At 43.3% G+C, this 18292-nt stretch overlaps 1 protein-coding gene across 1 annotated transcript in view; it reads left to right on the top strand.

Annotated features, from left to right (window-relative positions):
- The window catches only part of grk3 (G protein-coupled receptor kinase 3), a 78653-nt gene that overhangs the window by 14278 nt on the left and 46083 nt on the right, over positions 1–18292 (top strand). Inside the window, exon 2 of the mRNA XM_075455203.1 lies at positions 2728–2804. Within this exon, the coding sequence (XP_075311318.1) occupies positions 2728–2804 (77 nt within the window). The remainder of the gene's footprint in view (positions 1–2727; positions 2805–18292) is intronic.

The raw sequence follows: 18292 nt of genomic DNA, 5'->3' as shown, positions 1-18292 counted from the left end.
AGACAAAAATGACCCATTTACCAACTAAAAAGACACAAAATGACCCATTTACCCACCAAAAAAGACAAAAAATGACTCATTTACCAACTAAAAAGACACAAAATTACCCATTTACCCACCAAAAAAGACAAAAATGACCCATTTACCAACTAAAAAGACACAAAATGACCCATTTACCCACCAAAAAAGACAAAAAATGACCCATTTACCAACTAAAGACACAAAATGACCCATTTACCAACTAAAAAAGACAAAAAATGACCCATTTACCCACCAAAAAAGACAAAAAATGACCCATTTACCAACTAAAAAGACACAAAATGACCCATTTACCCACCAAAAAAGACAAAAATTACCCATTTACCAACTAAAAAGACACAAAATGACCCATTTACCCACCAAAAAAGACAAAAAATGACCCATTTACCAACTAAAAAGACACAAAATGACCCATTTACCAACTAAAAAGACACAAAATGACCCATTTACCCACCAAAAAAGACAAAAAATGACCCATTTACCAACTAAAGACACAAAATGACCCATTTACCCACCAAAAAAGACAAAAATGACCCATTTACCAACTAAAAAGACACAAAATGACCCATTTACCAACTAAAAAGACACAAAATGACCCATTTACCCACCAAAAAAGACAAAAAATGACCCATTTACCAACTAAAAAGACACAAAATGACCCATTTACCCACCAAAAAAGACAAAAAATGACCCATTTACCAACTAAAAAGACACAAAATGACCCATTTACCCACCAAAAAAGACAAAAATTACCCATTTACCAACTAAAAAGACACAAAATGACCCATTTACCCACCAAAAAAGACAAAAATTACCCATTTACCAACTAAAAAGACACAAAATGACCCATTTACCAACTAAAAAGACACAAAATGACCCATTTACCAACTAAAAAGACACAAAATGACCCATTTACCCACCAAAAAAGACAAAAAATGACCCATTTACCAACTAAAGACACAAAATGACCCATTTACCCACCAAAAAAGACAAAAAATGACCCATTTACCAACTAAAAAGACACAAAATGACCCATTTACCAACTAAAAAGACAAAAAATGACCCATTTACCAACTAAAAAGACACAAAATGACCCATTTACCCACCAAAAAAGACAAAAAATGACCCATTTACCAACTAAAGACACAAAATGACCCATTTACCCACCAAAAAAGACAAAAAATGACCCATTTACCAACTAAAAAGACACAAATTGACCCATTTACCAACTAAAAAGACACAAAATGACCCATTTACCAACTAAAAAGACACAAAATGACCCATTTACCCACCAAAAAAGACAAAAAATGACCCATTTACCAACTAAAAAGACACAAAATGACCCATTTACCCACCAAAAAAGACAAAAATTACCCATTTACCAACTAAAAAGACAAAAAAATGACCCATTTATCCACTAAAAAAGACAAAAAATAAGGAGAATTACCCTGGCTCAACTCAGTCTGATTGTAATGTAGCCAATAATCTGATCCTTTTAGAGTCATGTGACCCCACTGAGTGTCTCTCTGAGGTGTCGGCTCAGATCAAACGGCCCGCTGAAGGAGGAAGTGCTCACTTCCCAGGTTTTTGTTTCTGATGCGTTTAGAGTTCACCGACACTGGTGATTCATGGTTCCTGTCCAAGTTGGACGGGAACACCGAGCCCCGTGAGTCAGGCGGAGCAGGAGCACCAGAAACCAGCCGGACTGGATCAGCTCTGCTGTCGGGTCCCATCCGTCTCTGCTGCTGTTCTGCTCCGACTGGCTCAGAAACAACATTTATCTGGGGGTCTGGGCCCATGTCGGGTTGGTGAGCCCGTGGGTGGGGGCAGGACCACCTCCCGTATATATTTCTTTTCATTGATAACTCGTGTGTTGATGTGTTTGATAACTCTGATTCATTTAATTTTTATTTATGTAGCACCAAATACAACAAATGTCATCTCAAGGCACTTAAATAATAAAGTCAAATTCAAGCCGATTGACATTCAATTAATTGGTAATCATAATTATTCATAAAATAATCCAATTCGTTCATATAGAGCCAATTCAAAAACCATTTCCTTGCTAAGGAAACCAACAGATTGCACTGAAACTTGTTTTCGGTCTAAGCACATTGAGTTGCCTGTGGTATGAAATGCGCTATATAAATAAAGATTGATTGATTGATTGATCTGAGCTTCAGAGTTAAGACATCTTAGTTCTGTTGTGTTTAAAGTCTGCAGCTTCCACAGAAGGTTCCGTCTGAATGAGCTCAGTGTTGCACCGAGTAGCTGCCAGTTAGCATCAGGTCATCAGACACGGTTATAAAGTTAAACCTGAGCAGAACCTGTGTGTCTCGTTCTTATCGGGGCTTCTGGTGGAGTTAAATGTTGTTTCCGCTGCTGAACTGAAGGAAAGAAAAGGCTCCATGTGCTGCTGATGGCGTGTTGATGGGCCCACGGAGGGATGGGGGCTAATTGATTCCTCCTCCCTGCTCCGGCTCTCATTAACACCTGTTCCCAGGGTGGCGTGTTTCTCTCCAGGCGGCCTCTCCGGTGCGAGGCTGCTCCACGCTGCCGGGGGACGGGTGGCAGGGAGAGTCCCAAAGCCGGGTCAGGATCTGGGCTGGAAGCTGGAGGAGGACGGGCCACATGATGCACATTAACTAACCCTCTTCTTCTTCTTCTTCTCCTCCCCTGTGTTCGCAGTATTCGCAGTGTGATGCAGAAGTACCTGGAGGAGAGGGATGAGCTGACGTTCGACAAAATATTCAACCAGAAAATCGGTGAGTGTCAGCGTTTTTCTTCCATTAAGAGTCTGAGTTCACTGAGAGGAAACATTGTAGAGGCTTTTAGAGAAAGACCAGAGTTCATGAGGGGAGAAAAGATGTTCACAGAAACATCTGCCCAGCTTCTAAACTCCAAACCAAGCTTTCTGTGTTTTATCCACAGCTGATATTGGTTTAACGGAGCTTCCATTTCTCATGAGTCACCTGATTTCTCTGCTGAGCTTTGGCCGAACTGTTGCCGTCACAGGTGGATTAAATCAAGGTTTTCTTCTTCCACATTGTTAAATTTATTTGTTCTTTGGTTGGACTTGGCGTTTCCATCATAAGAATCTCAGCAGTTCTGTGTGTTTGCTCCCAGCCGGCGGACAAAGAATCCCAGTTCAGTGTTTCCAAACGGTCAGATTTCTGCAGTTAGAGTGCATCCTGCAGGCAGCAGCCGCAGAATGAACCTTTAAGTGGAGGAACATGGATGCACCGCTGTGAGATGCGGAGCTGTTAGCTCACATCAGACGGTTTAACAGCAGCAGCACCAGTCTGAGTGCTGAGCAGGTTGTAAATGAGACGTTTATTCTGAGCTTTAACGCAGTGATACTCACTATTGTTTTCACCAGAGCAAAATCAAGGGCAGAGCCACTTTTACCACAACACACTAAAGTCCCCTTTAGCAAATATGCATTTCTACATATAAAAAAGAAACAACACGGCCAATACATTTTCAATTCAGACCACATTTACCTTAATACTGGGATGAGCGGAAGCTGGCGTGCATGTCCTCAACTTTCTTCATGTTGTATTTGTAGTTTGTTGTTGTAATCATAGTGAGACATTCAGGATGAGCATGGTTTTTGTGCTGGTTTTTGTGCTGGTTTTTGCCCTTTTTTAATGAAAAACCGATCCATTGGGCCTGCATCTCGCGCCGGCTAAAGGAGCTAGCGTGTTCTGTGGTTTAAGCGGGCTGCGTTGCCAGGTTTAACAGAGCCCCCTTTAGGAAACACCATTAAGCCTTAATTAATACTTAATAAAAATACTTAATACTACAAAAAACGCAAACTTACTTACTTAATACTGTGCAGTATTCGCTGTACGTTATTTGAAAAAAAAGTATTGTTATTGTTACCATATTGTTATAAGCTGCTGTGCGAGTGCGAGCCGCACAGTGAGTATCTCTAGTTTAACGGGTTAAAAACAATCAGCCGGTGATGTTGGCTAACAGCAAGTTTTCCATCACCTGTGGAACCTAATGACCCAGGATAAGTGGGGGGGGGGGGTCTCACTGTCTAACTGAGCAGATGTGTCAGTGTTTCCCACAGAATTTTTGGAAACTATGGGGGGGGGGGGTAAATTCACGCGGCGTAAGTTTGTGCGACTGCAGATTTGATTTTATTTGATTGATTTGCACACATTCATTTAAATATAAAAAAAAAATACACAATAAAACACAACAAATTTAAAAAAAAGGAATGTGTGCTGGAGATGTCAGAAACCCTTGTGGGTTTATAAGGAAACCTCATCTTGTCATTAAAACCCAATGATAACAATTGTAATAGAAAATATTTACAGGTTAAAACTAAACTTCATGAAAAATATGAATGGATCATAAACAGTGAGTACTTATGCCTTTTTGAGAAACTTGAAAAGGTTGTCCTTAATAATAAAGGGTGTGGGAAGTACACAATGAGTTCAGGAACACATCAGAAGTGGTTTGGTGTTGATATCTTTAAAAACAAGAGAGCTATTACAAAATAAAAGTCTAAAATGGAATTAACTATGCACACTGAGTAAATGTTCTACCTAAAATGATTTTTCTGGAAACTAAAAGGCTGTGAAAGCTTTATAGTGAGTTCACAAACCCATCAGAAGTGGTTTGGTGTTCATTGGTTGAATATCCAGTGAGAACAAAAAAAGGCGTTGCACTTTTGCGACGGTCCCTAAGCGCTCCGGCTGCCGTAGTTCACTTAGAAGTATATTCGGCGCGGTTACTCTGATCTTTCAGGCTTACTTTGGTGAGTTGATAAAGCCTGTGGTATGTTAGTCTTAGTTTTCTGTGAATATTAATACCATCCTGAGGCTAATTGGTGCGGTTTTTGTGACGCTATTACAATTACAAAGCCGGAAAATAGGCGAATGTCGAATGTAAAACCAGAGCTGGAATAGGACCAAAAAATGGCCCGGGCATTTTTTGGCCATGGCGGCCCACCATGAATATTTATACGATCACATAAGTAATCTCATCACTTTCTGTGAAAAATGCAATTAAATCCTAACACAAATGTATTCATTTAAATAAATCTCCTCACATTACAAAAGCAGTTTTTTTTCATTAAATCGCTCTTTTCTGCCAGTATCAAGGGACACAAGAACATCTTTCTCAGTGGCCATCAACATAAAGGCTTCCAGTTTGCTGGCAGAAAGGCAACTCCTCAGTCTGTGTTTGATGTAGCGGAGGGTTGAAAATGACCGAGGCAGGAATATTAATTTCGTATTTCTCCGGTTACTTACCAATCCATTTCAGCAAAGCAATGTTTCACTAATATTACATGGGCAACTGTAACCTGTAACACCTGCAAACAATATAGTTATAACAAGCTAAAATAACACTGAACACTTTGGTGTCTACATGAGAGTGTCATAAACATTAATGACACACTTGATATCTATGACTGATGTCATTGGGTATTTGTAATATCTGCACACCAGTCAACTTTACATAAGCCTACAAAATGGAATGGCACTAGATACGTTATAGCCTTGCCTACATTAATGATGGTTTAAGTACTGTAATGCTAATGACAGGCGCATGCCACTTTTACACCTTCAAATAAAGTAAATCTACTCATAGCATTAGTGGAAAATAAAGACTCTGAATGATCTCTGTGACAGAAACGCGCACGCGCAGACACACACACACACACACACACACACACACCACAGTCGGTGACCACCTCCTAACCAACAAGGTTGTGCAAAAAAACAGGCTTGGCTTTTTATTCGTGTTCTAGCCTGACTGGATAAAATAAGTAATAATTTCAGCATGATCAATTCCCCCCATACTGATGTAGGGAAGATGTCTATAAATAGCTAATTTAAGTCTCCACGCACACGGAGATTCCTCCCATTATAAAAACATGTCGTCATTCTGCTAACATTTCGCCTAACATTAGCCTACTGCTTACCGGGCCGGCTATTCTGACCTCCTCAATCTGTCCCTGGGTCACGTCTGTCTCCTCCTTCTCCTCTGAATCCACCTCGATAGCTTCTTCCTCTGTGTTTGGCCTACACAGTCTGTCCTACACTCGTGCACTGGGGGCTGCTGATGAGGTTGACGGCCCTGGCCCTGCACTTGATGGCCCAGCACCCGGTGCTGTGGTCGTGGTGGAAGCACTTGCAAACATGTCAGTAAGCTTCGCACATTTTGCTGCTTGTAGGCTTTTTAGCCTTTTATCTCGCAGCTTCTGTGCACCACCCTTTCGTTTCTTTTGTTTAACCATTTGAGTTTTCGACTGTTCTCTCCTAGTCCGTTCAGCTCAAATGGTAGGATTGATGACCTGGGTAAACGGTGAGGGGAGGGGCGGGCCAAAGAGGTGCTGAGAGATTTCATTGGACTAGCCCCGTCAACATGAAATCGTGGGCCGCCCGCCGGTCACTTTTTTTTTTTTTTTTTTTTTTTACATTAATAAAAAAAAAAAAAAACTAAATCACCGGCCCTCGAGGGGCGTCGGCCCACCGGGAAAATGCCCGGTATGCCCGACTGTCAGTCCAGCCCTGTATAAAACCAACTTCACCCCGCTCCGCCTAGTCGGGACGGATGAAACACCTTATTTTAAACAGAAACTATTGAGCTTGCTATTTTTTTAAGCAACATACCGGACAACATACTAGTGTACCCGTCATTGCTCAAATTTCACATTATTTCTCATAATATAAATAGGTAAAAAAATATGTTTGTCAACGAAATCACGATGATTACAGCTGACCTTTATGCACGCGCACCCACTGATCTATAACTTGTGTGTCAATCGCCCCGACAGCGACTAATAACACATAAACCTTTTTTTTGCCACTAAACTTCAAAACTCTGACATTGCACACTTTAGGACATGTTTAATTACTAATTCACCTGTTGTATAGTCATATTGGTTGGTTTTCGAGGAAATCGCTGTGTTTCCAAAAAAAAATAAAAAAAAATAAAAAAATCGCTGTGTTTCAAACGATTGGGATTCGGAAACTATGGCGGGCCGCCATAGTTTCCTCAATGTATGGGAAACACTGTGTGTTCTGTTCTGTTTGAGCGGCGCCTGGAGGAACGACTCTGAGGCAAAGTTCCCGTCTTCCTCCTCTTTCTCACGCTGCCGCCGCTCAGAGCGAAGCTTCTGCTGCCACCTGGAACTGCGTCATGGATCAGGATTAAAGGCGATTAGTCGTTACAGAAGCATCTTAACCTGCTCAGTTCATCCAGAGGGAAGAACCAGACTCTGTTTCTGTGGCTCACAGGGATTAAAAACCAGAGCAGAACGCTCCCTGTTCACAGGGAACGGGACCAGAAACCGGGCATTTGTGCCGGAAAAGTCGACTTTACTTTATCTCTCATGATTTGTTAATTTCTTGTAAAACAGCTCAGGAAACCGTCTCAGCGCTCAGATCAAAGTGTTCACATCATCGGATCAATAATCTGAGTCTGTGTTCCAAACGCATACTTCTCCTACCTCTCCTACTTCTCCTACTAACTTTCTGAGTTAGTATGCGAGTTTGAGTAAGCAGAAGTTCCCGGATGCGTACTAGATTCTCCTAAATGTTGGGTATGCATCATGAGGTTACTACTCATACTCAAACTACCCAAGATGCAACGTAACGTCGCCGATCGTCATTTCCTGTCAAAACGGCAGTTTCAAGCTAGCTACAACGAGGGTAGGTTCACTTCCTGTTTTCAAAACAAAAGCACCAATTGTATGGTAATGGCTTTCCCTATGATAAAAGGCAACGGGTATTTTATTTTGTGAAAATAACAGGAAGTGCGTTGCTCACTGCGGCTAGCTTTAGTAGCGCCGAATTCGTGGGAACAAAATGGTAAACAGCCGGTATTTTGTCAGGTTTTCAACACGTTGGGGATCTAAACGACTACTTTCTCTCCTGAAAATGTTTCAAATGTTGCTAAAGTTTACAGAGTTTAGAGCTTAAGGGAAATCAGCTTCAGGCCGGCTGATTTCGGCTCGGGCAGGAGTGAAATGCATTGTGGGTAAACGCTCTGCATAGTATGTAGTATGGAAGTATGTAGTATGGAAGTATGCAGTATGGAGTATGGAGTATGTAGTATGTTGTGTTTGTGGCGGCGGCTCCGTGCATCCGTGCACAGCCTCATGCTTCCTGCTTCCTCCAGCTCTCCGGGTGGAGGCGGCGCCTCTGTGCCGAGCTGACAGCGCTGCGCTGCACCGGGGGAGCCCGGCAGCCCCGCGGGCTTTCGGCTGGCTTTACTTACTCTTCTCTGGTCTCAGCCTCCCCGGGAGAACAGGCAGCGTTAATTGTCTTCAGCTCTCCTCTGACTCCTGCTCTTTATTTCTCTGTTTTCCTCACGTCTGGCCGCCCATGCTTTCCCTCGGCCGTGGGCGAGCAGACGCTGGGTCCACACCTTTCTGGAACCTCTGATGCCCTCGTGGAAAGGCAGTAATACTTTAGGTGGAACTGTGTTCATCGATCAGAGCGGGCTGAGCTCCACTAACAGAACAATCTGAGATAAAACCACAGAACTCTGATCAGAGGGTCTGAGTCATGATCTGATCCAACACATTAACATTACTAAACATGATATTCAGAATGTTGTGGCTAAACGTTTGACATCAAAGAAAGATCAGATGGATCATTTTCCACATCTGAACTCCCAAAGTTCTGCTTCAGACGTAATAAACATTAATAAACAGATGTTTCTTTAAACTAGAAGTGGCTGGTATAGGAAATCTGCTCCAAATCTCAGAAAAGGCTCAGTTTATAGACATAAATGAGCTCCTGACTGTCATTTTCTGGTTCAGTTTTCCTCTTTGGGACCAGCTCGAACCAGGTTCTGGTGCTGATGATGGTGGTTTAACTGTGGAAGCTTCTGTAAAACCGTCCCCTCTGGAGCTCGCTTATCATTGCTGCTGATGACCGTATGAAGCACCGCCACATGTCCGACAGTAAGAACAGCCCTGATGACCATTTTATCTGTGGGCCTCAGTCGTGGTGGAGTCTGGTGAGCGCAGGCAGGTGCAGCAGAAGCCTCCACCAGACAGATACTTCCAGAGAACGGCTCAGAGACATTTGAATGGCAAATGTGTGGCTTTGCATGAGTGGTAAAAGCTAGCTGTTCATGCACATTCAAGCGGGACGGGACCGCGGAGGTGCTCCCACCTGTAAGGGAGCACAGAAACCTTTGGACAAACAATCATGTGTTGATGAACTTCCTGTAAATATGGAAACACCGACCTGCCCGGGTACTGCAGGACGGACTCATCCACGCTGTGATAATCCATCTACCTCCGTCATGGCTACGCCGAGGCTTTGCCTCGCTTTGACTGGGTTCAAACGGCTTCAAACCATTTCAAAACGTTTCAAAAAGGCTTCAAACTGCTTCAAACCGTTTCAAAAAGGCTTCAAATAGGCTTCAAATCGCTTCAAACCGCTTCAAACAGCTTCAAACGTTTCAAACCGTTTCAAAAAGGCTTCAAACCGCTTCAAACAGCTTCAAACGTTTCAAAAAGGCTTCAAACCGCTTCAAACAGCTTCAAACGTTTCAAACCGTTTCAAAAAGGCTTCAAACAGCTTCAAACGTTTCAAAAGGTTTCAAAAAGGCTTCAAATTGCTTCAAACGGCTTCAAACGTTTCAAAAAGGCTTCAAACTGCTTCAAACCGCTTCAAAACGTTTCAAAAAGGCTTCAAATCGCTTCAAACTGCTTCAAACCGCTTCAAACCGTTTCGAAAAGGCTTCAAAAAGGCTTCAAAAAGGCTTCAAAAAGGCTTCAAATCGTTTCAAACTGCTTCAAACTGCTTCAAAACGTTTCAAACTGCTTCAAAAAGGCTTCAACCCGCTTCAAACAGCTTCAAACGTTTCAAACCGTTTCAAAAAGGCTTCAAACCGCTTCAAACAGCTTCAAACGTTTCAAAAGGTTTCAAAAAGGCTTCAAATTGCTTCAAATTGCTTCAAACTGCTTCAAACCGCTTCAAACGGCTTCAAACGTTTCAAAAAGGCTTCAAACTGCTTCAAACCGCTTCAAACGGCTTCAAAACGTTTCAAAAAGGCTTCAAATCGCTTCAAACTGCTTCAAACCGCTTCAAACCGTTTCGAAAAGGCTTCAAATAGGCTTCAAATCGCTTCAAACCGCTTCAAACAGCTTCAAACGTTTCAAACCGTTTCAAAAAGGCTTCAAACCGCTTCAAACAGCTTCAAACGTTTCAAAAAGGCTTCAAACCGCTTCAAACAGCTTCAAACGTTTCAAACCGTTTCAAAAAGGCTTCAAACCGCTTCAAACAGCTTCAAACGTTTCAAAAGGTTTCAAAAAGGCTTCAAATTGCTTCAAACGGCTTCAAACGTTTCAAAAAGGCTTCAAACTGCTTCAAACCGCTTCAAACGGCTTCAAAACGTTTCAAAAAGGCTTCAAATCGCTTCAAACTGCTTCAAACCGCTTCAAACCGTTTCGAAAAGGCTTCAAAAAGGCTTCAAAAAGGCTTCAAAAAGGCTTCAAATCGTTTCAAACTGCTTCAAACTGCTTCAAAACGTTTCAAACTGCTTCAAAAAGGCTTCAACCCGCTTCAAACAGCTTCAAACGTTTCAAACCGTTTCAAAAAGGCTTCAAACCGCTTCAAACAGCTTCAAACGTTTCAAAAGGTTTCAAAAAGGCTTCAAATTGCTTCAAATTGCTTCAAACTGCTTCAAACCGCTTCAAACGGCTTCAAACGTTTCAAAAAGGCTTCAAACTGCTTCAAACCGCTTCAAACGGCTTCAAAACGTTTCAAAAAGGCTTCAAATCGCTTCAAACTGCTTCAAACCGCTTCAAACCGTTTCGAAAAGGCTTCAAAAAGGCTTCAAAAAGGCTTCAAATCATTTCAAACTGCTTCAAACTGCTTCAAACCGTTTCAAAAAGGCTTCAAAAAGGCTTCAAAAAGGCTTCAAATCGTTTCAAACTGCTTCAAAACGTTTCAAACTGCTTCAAAACATTTAAAAAAGGCTTCAAAACGTTTAAAAAAGGCTTCAAATCGTTTTAAACTGCTTCAAACCTCTTCAAACCGTTTCAAACGGCGGCCCACCTGCCCCTGTCAGCCCAAACACTAAATCCTAACACTTCCCTGACTCCTCGGGAACGCCGCTCATTGTGCCGCATTCAGAGCGGAACGCTGCCGAGTCGTCCTGACGCTCAACTTAAGGGCGCTCCCTTTGGTTTGCGTCGCACTCGGAGGCGCTTTGACCCGTATGATGCAGCTTATCTGAGGCCCGGGTTCACCTCAGCGCCCGTCAGGCTGCAGATCTGGGAGCCTTTTTTAATCGACATTTGTGGCCGAGCTGCACGTCTGCTTTTGATTTTTATCACTCGGAACAGGACTCGTCCTTCAGCTTGACGAGCCCCGTAGGCTGCCATGGCAACCAAGGTCAGGAGGAAGACGCAGCAGCGCTGCTGGAATGTTTGTCCTCCAGGAGACTCAGTCGGTGCACGTTTGAGCATCAAAGGAGTCAGACTGTTTTAAAAAGCCCCCCCCCCCCCCGTGCTCGTTGGGTTTCTGAGTTAAAGGTTCACACCAGAGGAAGTTATCGGCTTCCAGAGGAAACATCCAGGGGCAATGATGCAGATTTCTCTTTGTTTACACATCATGCAGCCATACAGCTTTACAGAGCAGCCAGCATCCAACCAGCAGCTCTGACCCTCATTCAGTCACTGGAATATTAGTTTGTTTATGGCTCTTTATGTAAGTTATAGGTGATCCTCTCCATGTGACGCAGCAGCTCCCAAACCTCGGCACCCTGAGGTTATACGAGTTATAATTATTATAATAATAATAATAATAATAATGTGCTGCACACCAAGTAAAGCTGCTCTTTGGAAAGCTTCTGGAACAGCGTCGGACGCCTCCCTCCAGCTTTTTGTAAAACCTGCTGGATTTCTTTTGGCTGATCCTCGGGTCTAAAATAAGTTGTTATCACTTTCCAGTGACACTCTCCAGATGTGGGAGCCGCTCTCTGAGTGTACTGAAGGCCTCAGCCTCACACTTCCTCTCCAGTCCACAGAGGAAAACACTGTTTTCTGGACTCTCCTGGTATTGGGAGTGGACTGCATCTCTCAGAGAAACAGCCACTCCAACAGGGGGCGCTACAGTCCACACGGCTTTGAATCTATTTCATTAGCTGCACGACGGGCGCTGCCTGAAATACGTCCGTTAGAGCGCTGGCAGGGAGTCATTCTCACCAGGGCTGTGTTTGCATACTACTCCTACTAACTTTCTGAGTTAGTATGCGAGTTTGAGTAAGCGAGAAGTTCCCGGATGCATACTAGATTCTCCTAAATGTTGGGTATGCATCATGAGGTTACTACTCATACTCAAACTACCCAAGATGCAACGTAGGGTATGGTAATGGCTTTCCCTATGATAAAAGGCAACGGGTATTTTATTTTGTGAAAATAACCGGAAGTGCGTTGCTCACTGCGGCTAGCTTTAGTTGCACCGAATTCGTGGGAACAAAATTGTAAACAGCCGGTATTTTGTCAGGTTTTCAACACGTTGGGGATCTAAACGACTACTTTCTCACCTGAAAATGTTTCAAATGTTGCTAAAGTTTACAGAGTTTAGAGCTTAAGAGAAATCAGCTTCAGGCCGGCTGATTTCGGCTCGGGCAGGAGCGAGATGCATTGTGGGTAAACGCTCTGCATACTGTCTGATCGATGAGTATTCGGCGCTACTAAAGCTAGCCGCAGTGAGCAACGCACTTCCGGTTATTTTCACAAAATAAAATACCCGTTGCCTTTTATCATAGGGAAAGCCATTACCATACAATTGGTGCTTTTGTTTTGAAAACAGGAAGTGAACCTACCCTCGTTGTAGCTAGCTTGAAACTGCCGTTTTGACAGGAAATGACGATCGGCGACGTCACGTTACGTTGCATCTTGGGTAGTTTGAGTATGAGTAGTAACCTCATGATGCATACCCAACATTTAGGAGAATCTAGTATGCACCCGGGAACTTCTCGCTTACTCAAACTCGCATACTAACTCAGAAAGTTAGTAGGAGTAGTAGGAAAAGTATGCGGTTTGGAACACAGCCAGTAGCTAAAAAGGAGCGTTTCAGAAACAGAAGGCGCTTCAGAGAACAGTGGTGGCGGCCTCTTCCTCCTCTGCTGGCTTGTTTCAGAGCGTTACGAAGCAGCGGAGGTTTCCATCCGGTGGGGGAAAGCTCAGTCCGCGGGCCTCACAGAATCGGGGTCGGGCAGGGTGATGGTTACGTAAGGGCCGGCCTGTGTGGGCTAAATATAGCAGCCGCGCTGACCACTGCTTCATCTTGGACGTGCTCATCGGTTCATAAAATTTGGCTTTCTGCAGTATCGATTCATCGGTGTTTCAGTTCCAGCTGAACAATAAAACATGGCTGCAGCCTCAGCTCCTCCTTCTGGATTCACAGCTTCCATCGGCCCGGTTTGAGTCTCGGCAAACAGACTGATAGCAGGCGCGTTAGCCGCCTCGCGTGGAGTCTCAGGTCTGCAGAAACGTGACTGTAAATGTGCGTATCAGCTGACTTCTTTCCCAACTCCTTTAAGCACCAGTGAGCCAGCATTATTCCTTTAACTGGTGAAATCCAGGATCAGAACAACTTGGTTTGAATGGATTTTAGAGGCCAGACTGTGATAATCTGTTCTGTTGCTGTCCAGGTGAATAGGGTAATATTTTAAAATAATAGATTTCACCATGAAACTTCCTCAGTTCATTACTTATACAAGTATGAAAAAAAAAAATGTACTACAAGTTTTAGACATTTGTATGTTTAATTATGCAAATGAGGCATTATCTCATTAAATATGCGCACATTTGCATATATTTCCCGAAGATAGATCTGAACATATGATAAAACCAGGTGCAAAATATTTTTTTCATTTTGTTTACACACAAAGTGAAAAGAAAATTACAGAGGGATTTCAGGATATCTGCTTTAATTTCCTAGGAAATCAAAATATTCTGTCCATATTTTGCCATTTTTTTTTTTTAATTATAATGTCATATAAATCAGGCCAGGAATGATTTATCAACAAATCCTTCTGTAAATATCTTCAGAATACTGCTAAGTGTATAACTGGAAAGTTTGGTGTTAGTAGGTGCTCCATAGGCTGAGATACTGATACTGGAAAAATACAAAAAACTGGTTTTGAGAAAACGGCATTTAAAGATTTAAATAAGGGAATTCAATACATTCGTATTGGAAACAATTGCTCAAAAACAGAATAAATGCTCAGGCCCTTAGTAATACTAATATTGAATTAAAATAATCTTATTAATAAAGAATATAATGCGACATGTATGACCTGCCGCTGTCATTAACTCGGTTTCCTAACGACAGTTTACGCTCAGGTGTGCTGCTTCATCAGCTGATCTAATATATTTTCTTTTATTGCATCTTCCACAGCGCAATTGTTGCTTTCTTTTCTTTGAAAGTTTCGGTGTTATGGGGCATTTTCGGAGCGTCAGAGTCCACCATGTGATGCGTCTGAGCGAATCACGTTAGCAGAAACGAGCAGCAGCCAATCAGATTCTGTCATTAGCTATAAATCCGCCTTTAGACATTCGTGATTGGTTACTGGTAGAAAGGAAGTGCCATTATTTGGGTTTCATATCATCGTGAAGGAGACTCAGAGCTTTAGAACGACACCGGTCATGACAGACTTCAGTAAATAGCCGAAGCTCGGCATGGCGCGTTGGAATGCTAACTTTTGGGTAAATTCGGGCGAAACACGCTGCCGCGAGTAAACAAAATGTAATAAAATAAACATTTTAATTTATGTTTTCAATGTTTTCTTTATAGCAGGTTGAAAGAACACATGTTGAAGGAGCAGACTGGATATAAAATCTTAAAATTGATCAGTGCATGAAAAATGTTTTTGCCTGCCGTGTCTCGCCTTAAATGATCTTCAGACTCTGTAATAATCTGTTCTGTTGCTGTTAAACAGTAGCAGGTTTATATCTGAAGGCTCCCCGTCCACCTTAAATGTGCTTCAGACTCTGTGATAATCTGTTCTGTTTATTTAAATTTATTTAAACTTGTTTAAATTCTTTTTATTTCTCACATGAAAGCAGAAAGTTCATCGTTGATGAGCTGATTGCATCATCTCTCCTCTGTTTCCTTTCTCCACTCGCTCCTGCCTCGGCGTTCTCCCTCTCCATCTGTCAGACTGCTGGAATGGATGATGGAGAGTTGAGCGTTGCCTAGCAACTGTTCCCGGTCGCTGTGGCAACCGCGGCAGAACTGCCGCATTTTGCCTGTCGGTAGGGGAGAAGCAAAATTGATTAAAGGAGGAATGAAAAAGGGGGACGATGAGGACGGGAGAGGTGAGGGCCGAGGTTTCAGGGAGAACAATGAGAGTCCCAGAGAGCGGCGCCGCGCTCACCGGAGCGTGGCGTCCGCGCCCATCTCGCCATCCGTCATGATTCTCACAGCCTTATCAGAGGATCTGATGGCCGCCTGTCGGGCGGCACGATATGATGTCGAGTCAACAAGAGTACAAACAACCAGCATTTACTGCTGGCATTTAATGGCAGACTCATCCGTTAGCCTCTAAAGCTAAACTGAGTCTGATACTCATCCGTTAGCCTCTAAAGCTAAACTGAATCAGATACTCATCCGTTAGCCTTTAAAGCTAAACTGAATCAGATACTCATCCGTTAGCCTTTAAAGCTAAACTGAATCAGATACTCATCCGTTAGCCTTTAAAGCTAAACTGAAGCTGATACTCATCCGTTAGCCTTTAAAGCTAAACCGAAGCTGATACTCATCCGTTAGCCTTTAAAGCTAAACTGAAGCTGATACTCATCCGTTAGCCTCTAAAGCTAAACTGAGTCTGATACTCATCCGTTAGCCTCTAAAGCTAAACTGAGTCTGATACTCATCCATTAGCCTTTAAAGCTAAACTGAAGCTGATACTCATCCGTTAGCCTTTAAAGCTAAACTGAATCAGATACTCATCCGTTAACCTTTAAAGCTAAACTGAATCAGATACTCATCCGTTAGCCTCTAAAGCTAAACTGAGTCTGATACTCATCCGTTAGCCTTTAAAGCTAAACTGAATCAGATACTCATCCGTTAGCCTCTAAAGCTAAACCGAAGCTGATGCTCATCCGTTTGCCTCTAAAGCTAAACTGAAGCTGATACTCATCCGTTAGCCTTTAAAGCTAAACTGAGTCTGATACTCATCCATTAGCCTTTAAAGCTAAACTGAATCAGATACTCATCCGTTAGCCTTTAAAGCTAAACTGAAGCTGATACTCATCCGTTAGCCTCTAAAGCTAAACTGAGTCTGATACTCATCCGTTAGCCTTTAAAGCTAAACTGAATCAGATACTCATCCGTTAGCCTCTAAAGCTAAACCGAAGCTGATGCTCATCCGTTTGCCTCTAAAGCTAAACTGAAGCTGATACTCATCCGTTAGCCTTTAAAGCTAAACTGAGTCTGATACTCATCCATTAGCCTTTAAAGCTAAACTGAATCAGATACTCATCCGTTAGCCTTTAAAGCTAAACTGAAGCTGATACTCATCCGTTAGCCTTTAAAGCTAAACTGAATCAGATACTCATCCGTTAGCCTTTAAAGCTAAACTGAATCAGATACTCATCCGTTAACCTTTAAAGCTAAACTGAATCAGATACTCATCCGTTAGCCTTTAAAGCTAAACTGAAGCTGATACTCATCCGTTAGCCTCTAAAGCTAAACTGAATCTGATACTCATCCGTTAGCCTTTAAAGCTAAACTGAAGCTGATACTCATCCGTTAGCCTTTAAAGCTAAACCGAAGCTGATACTCATCCGTTAGCCTTTAAAGCTAAACCGAAGCTGATACTCATCCGTTAGCCTTTAAAGCTAAACTGAAGCTGATACTCATCCGTTAGCCTTTAAAGCTAAACCGAAGCTGATACTCATCCGTTAGCCTTTAAAGCTAAACCGAAGCTGATACTCATCCGTTAGCCTTTAAAGCTAAACTGAGTCTGATACTCAGGCTGGTTTCTGCTCCAGTTTGGAGGTGATCAGATGCAGAAAAGGGGAGCAAACGCCTTTCTGTTGAGAGCCGTTTGCCTAACAAGATGACCTGGGTCAGGGTCACTCCAGTGAGCATCAGCCGCCCACAGAGAGTTCAGTAAAACAGCAGGAGAGCATGTCAGAGGAGCATGGGCCATTAAAATGTGACACATCACTAACACCATCTCCAGGTTATCACAGGACGGCGTGTTCGCTGCATCATGTGATGAAGCTTTAGTCCCACCCAGCCTGACCCCAGATGCTCTGAAACAGCTGTTCTCACATATCTCTGTAATCGGTCTTTGAGTTAAAGAGCATCAAAGTACAGAAAGGCGTCAGATGGAGGGCGAGCGCTCGGCATCGGGTTCAGTCGCAGGCTGAACGAGCGGCTGGATGCACGTCGCTGAGGCCCCAGCATGTGGTGCAGGGCACGCCGTGAGCAGGCGAGCACCCCTGCAGTGTGTCCATCATGGCACGTCGTATCCTGGCACTCGAGTTTTCAGCATCTTTATGGCTGCAGCCAGCTTTTCCCGACCCCTCCCACAGACAAATAAATAAATCGATACTTTATCGGGAAAGTATATATCGACATATATCGCAGTATGGATAAAATCGCTCAGCCCTAGAGGACGTGCAGCGGCGTCTCAGGTTCTGATGGCGGTCGGCGCTCTCTTTAACGCTGGTCAGGACCGGCCCTCTCCACAGAGGCAGATGTCAGCCTCTTTGTTGCCCACTTTCCATGCTGCCCCTGACCCTTTACCCCCCCCCTGCAGACTGTGGCACCATGAATTTTCCTCGTGTCCGTCTGTGTGTTTGAACTGTGTCACACTGCTTTCTGCCTCCATTATTTGAAATTTGAGCATTTCTGGCACGTGAAAGGTTACACCATCTGTTTGGGGCCACGTCAGTCTCACCCAATCTGCGGTGATGGACGGTACCGGCCCCCAGAAGATGCCATGAAGCCGCTTTAACATGCTGATGTGGGCCGGAGACGCCGTCCATACGCTCTGATTCTTTATGGGGGCGCCCTGTGGATCCAGTCAGCCAATCAGGTGGTAGAGCTGGTGCATGAATCACGCCGTCTGCTGAGTGTGCACGGCCTCGCTTCCCCTTCTGTGTGCTGTTGTTGTTGTTGTAAATTAAACAGTCAGAGCTCTTACCAGTTGATTTAACTCGCCTGAATTTGCTTGGCGAGCGCAGCAGATTTGGATTTTGAGCGCTTTCACCCAGGCGGCCTCTGCAAACAGCCCCGGCCGCTCC

This window comes from Odontesthes bonariensis, chromosome 22 (assembly GCF_027942865.1).
Source record: "Odontesthes bonariensis isolate fOdoBon6 chromosome 22, fOdoBon6.hap1, whole genome shotgun sequence".
NCBI lineage: Eukaryota > Metazoa > Chordata > Actinopteri > Atheriniformes > Atherinopsidae > Odontesthes > Odontesthes bonariensis.
This window is presented reverse-complemented; position numbering and strand designations above follow the sequence as displayed.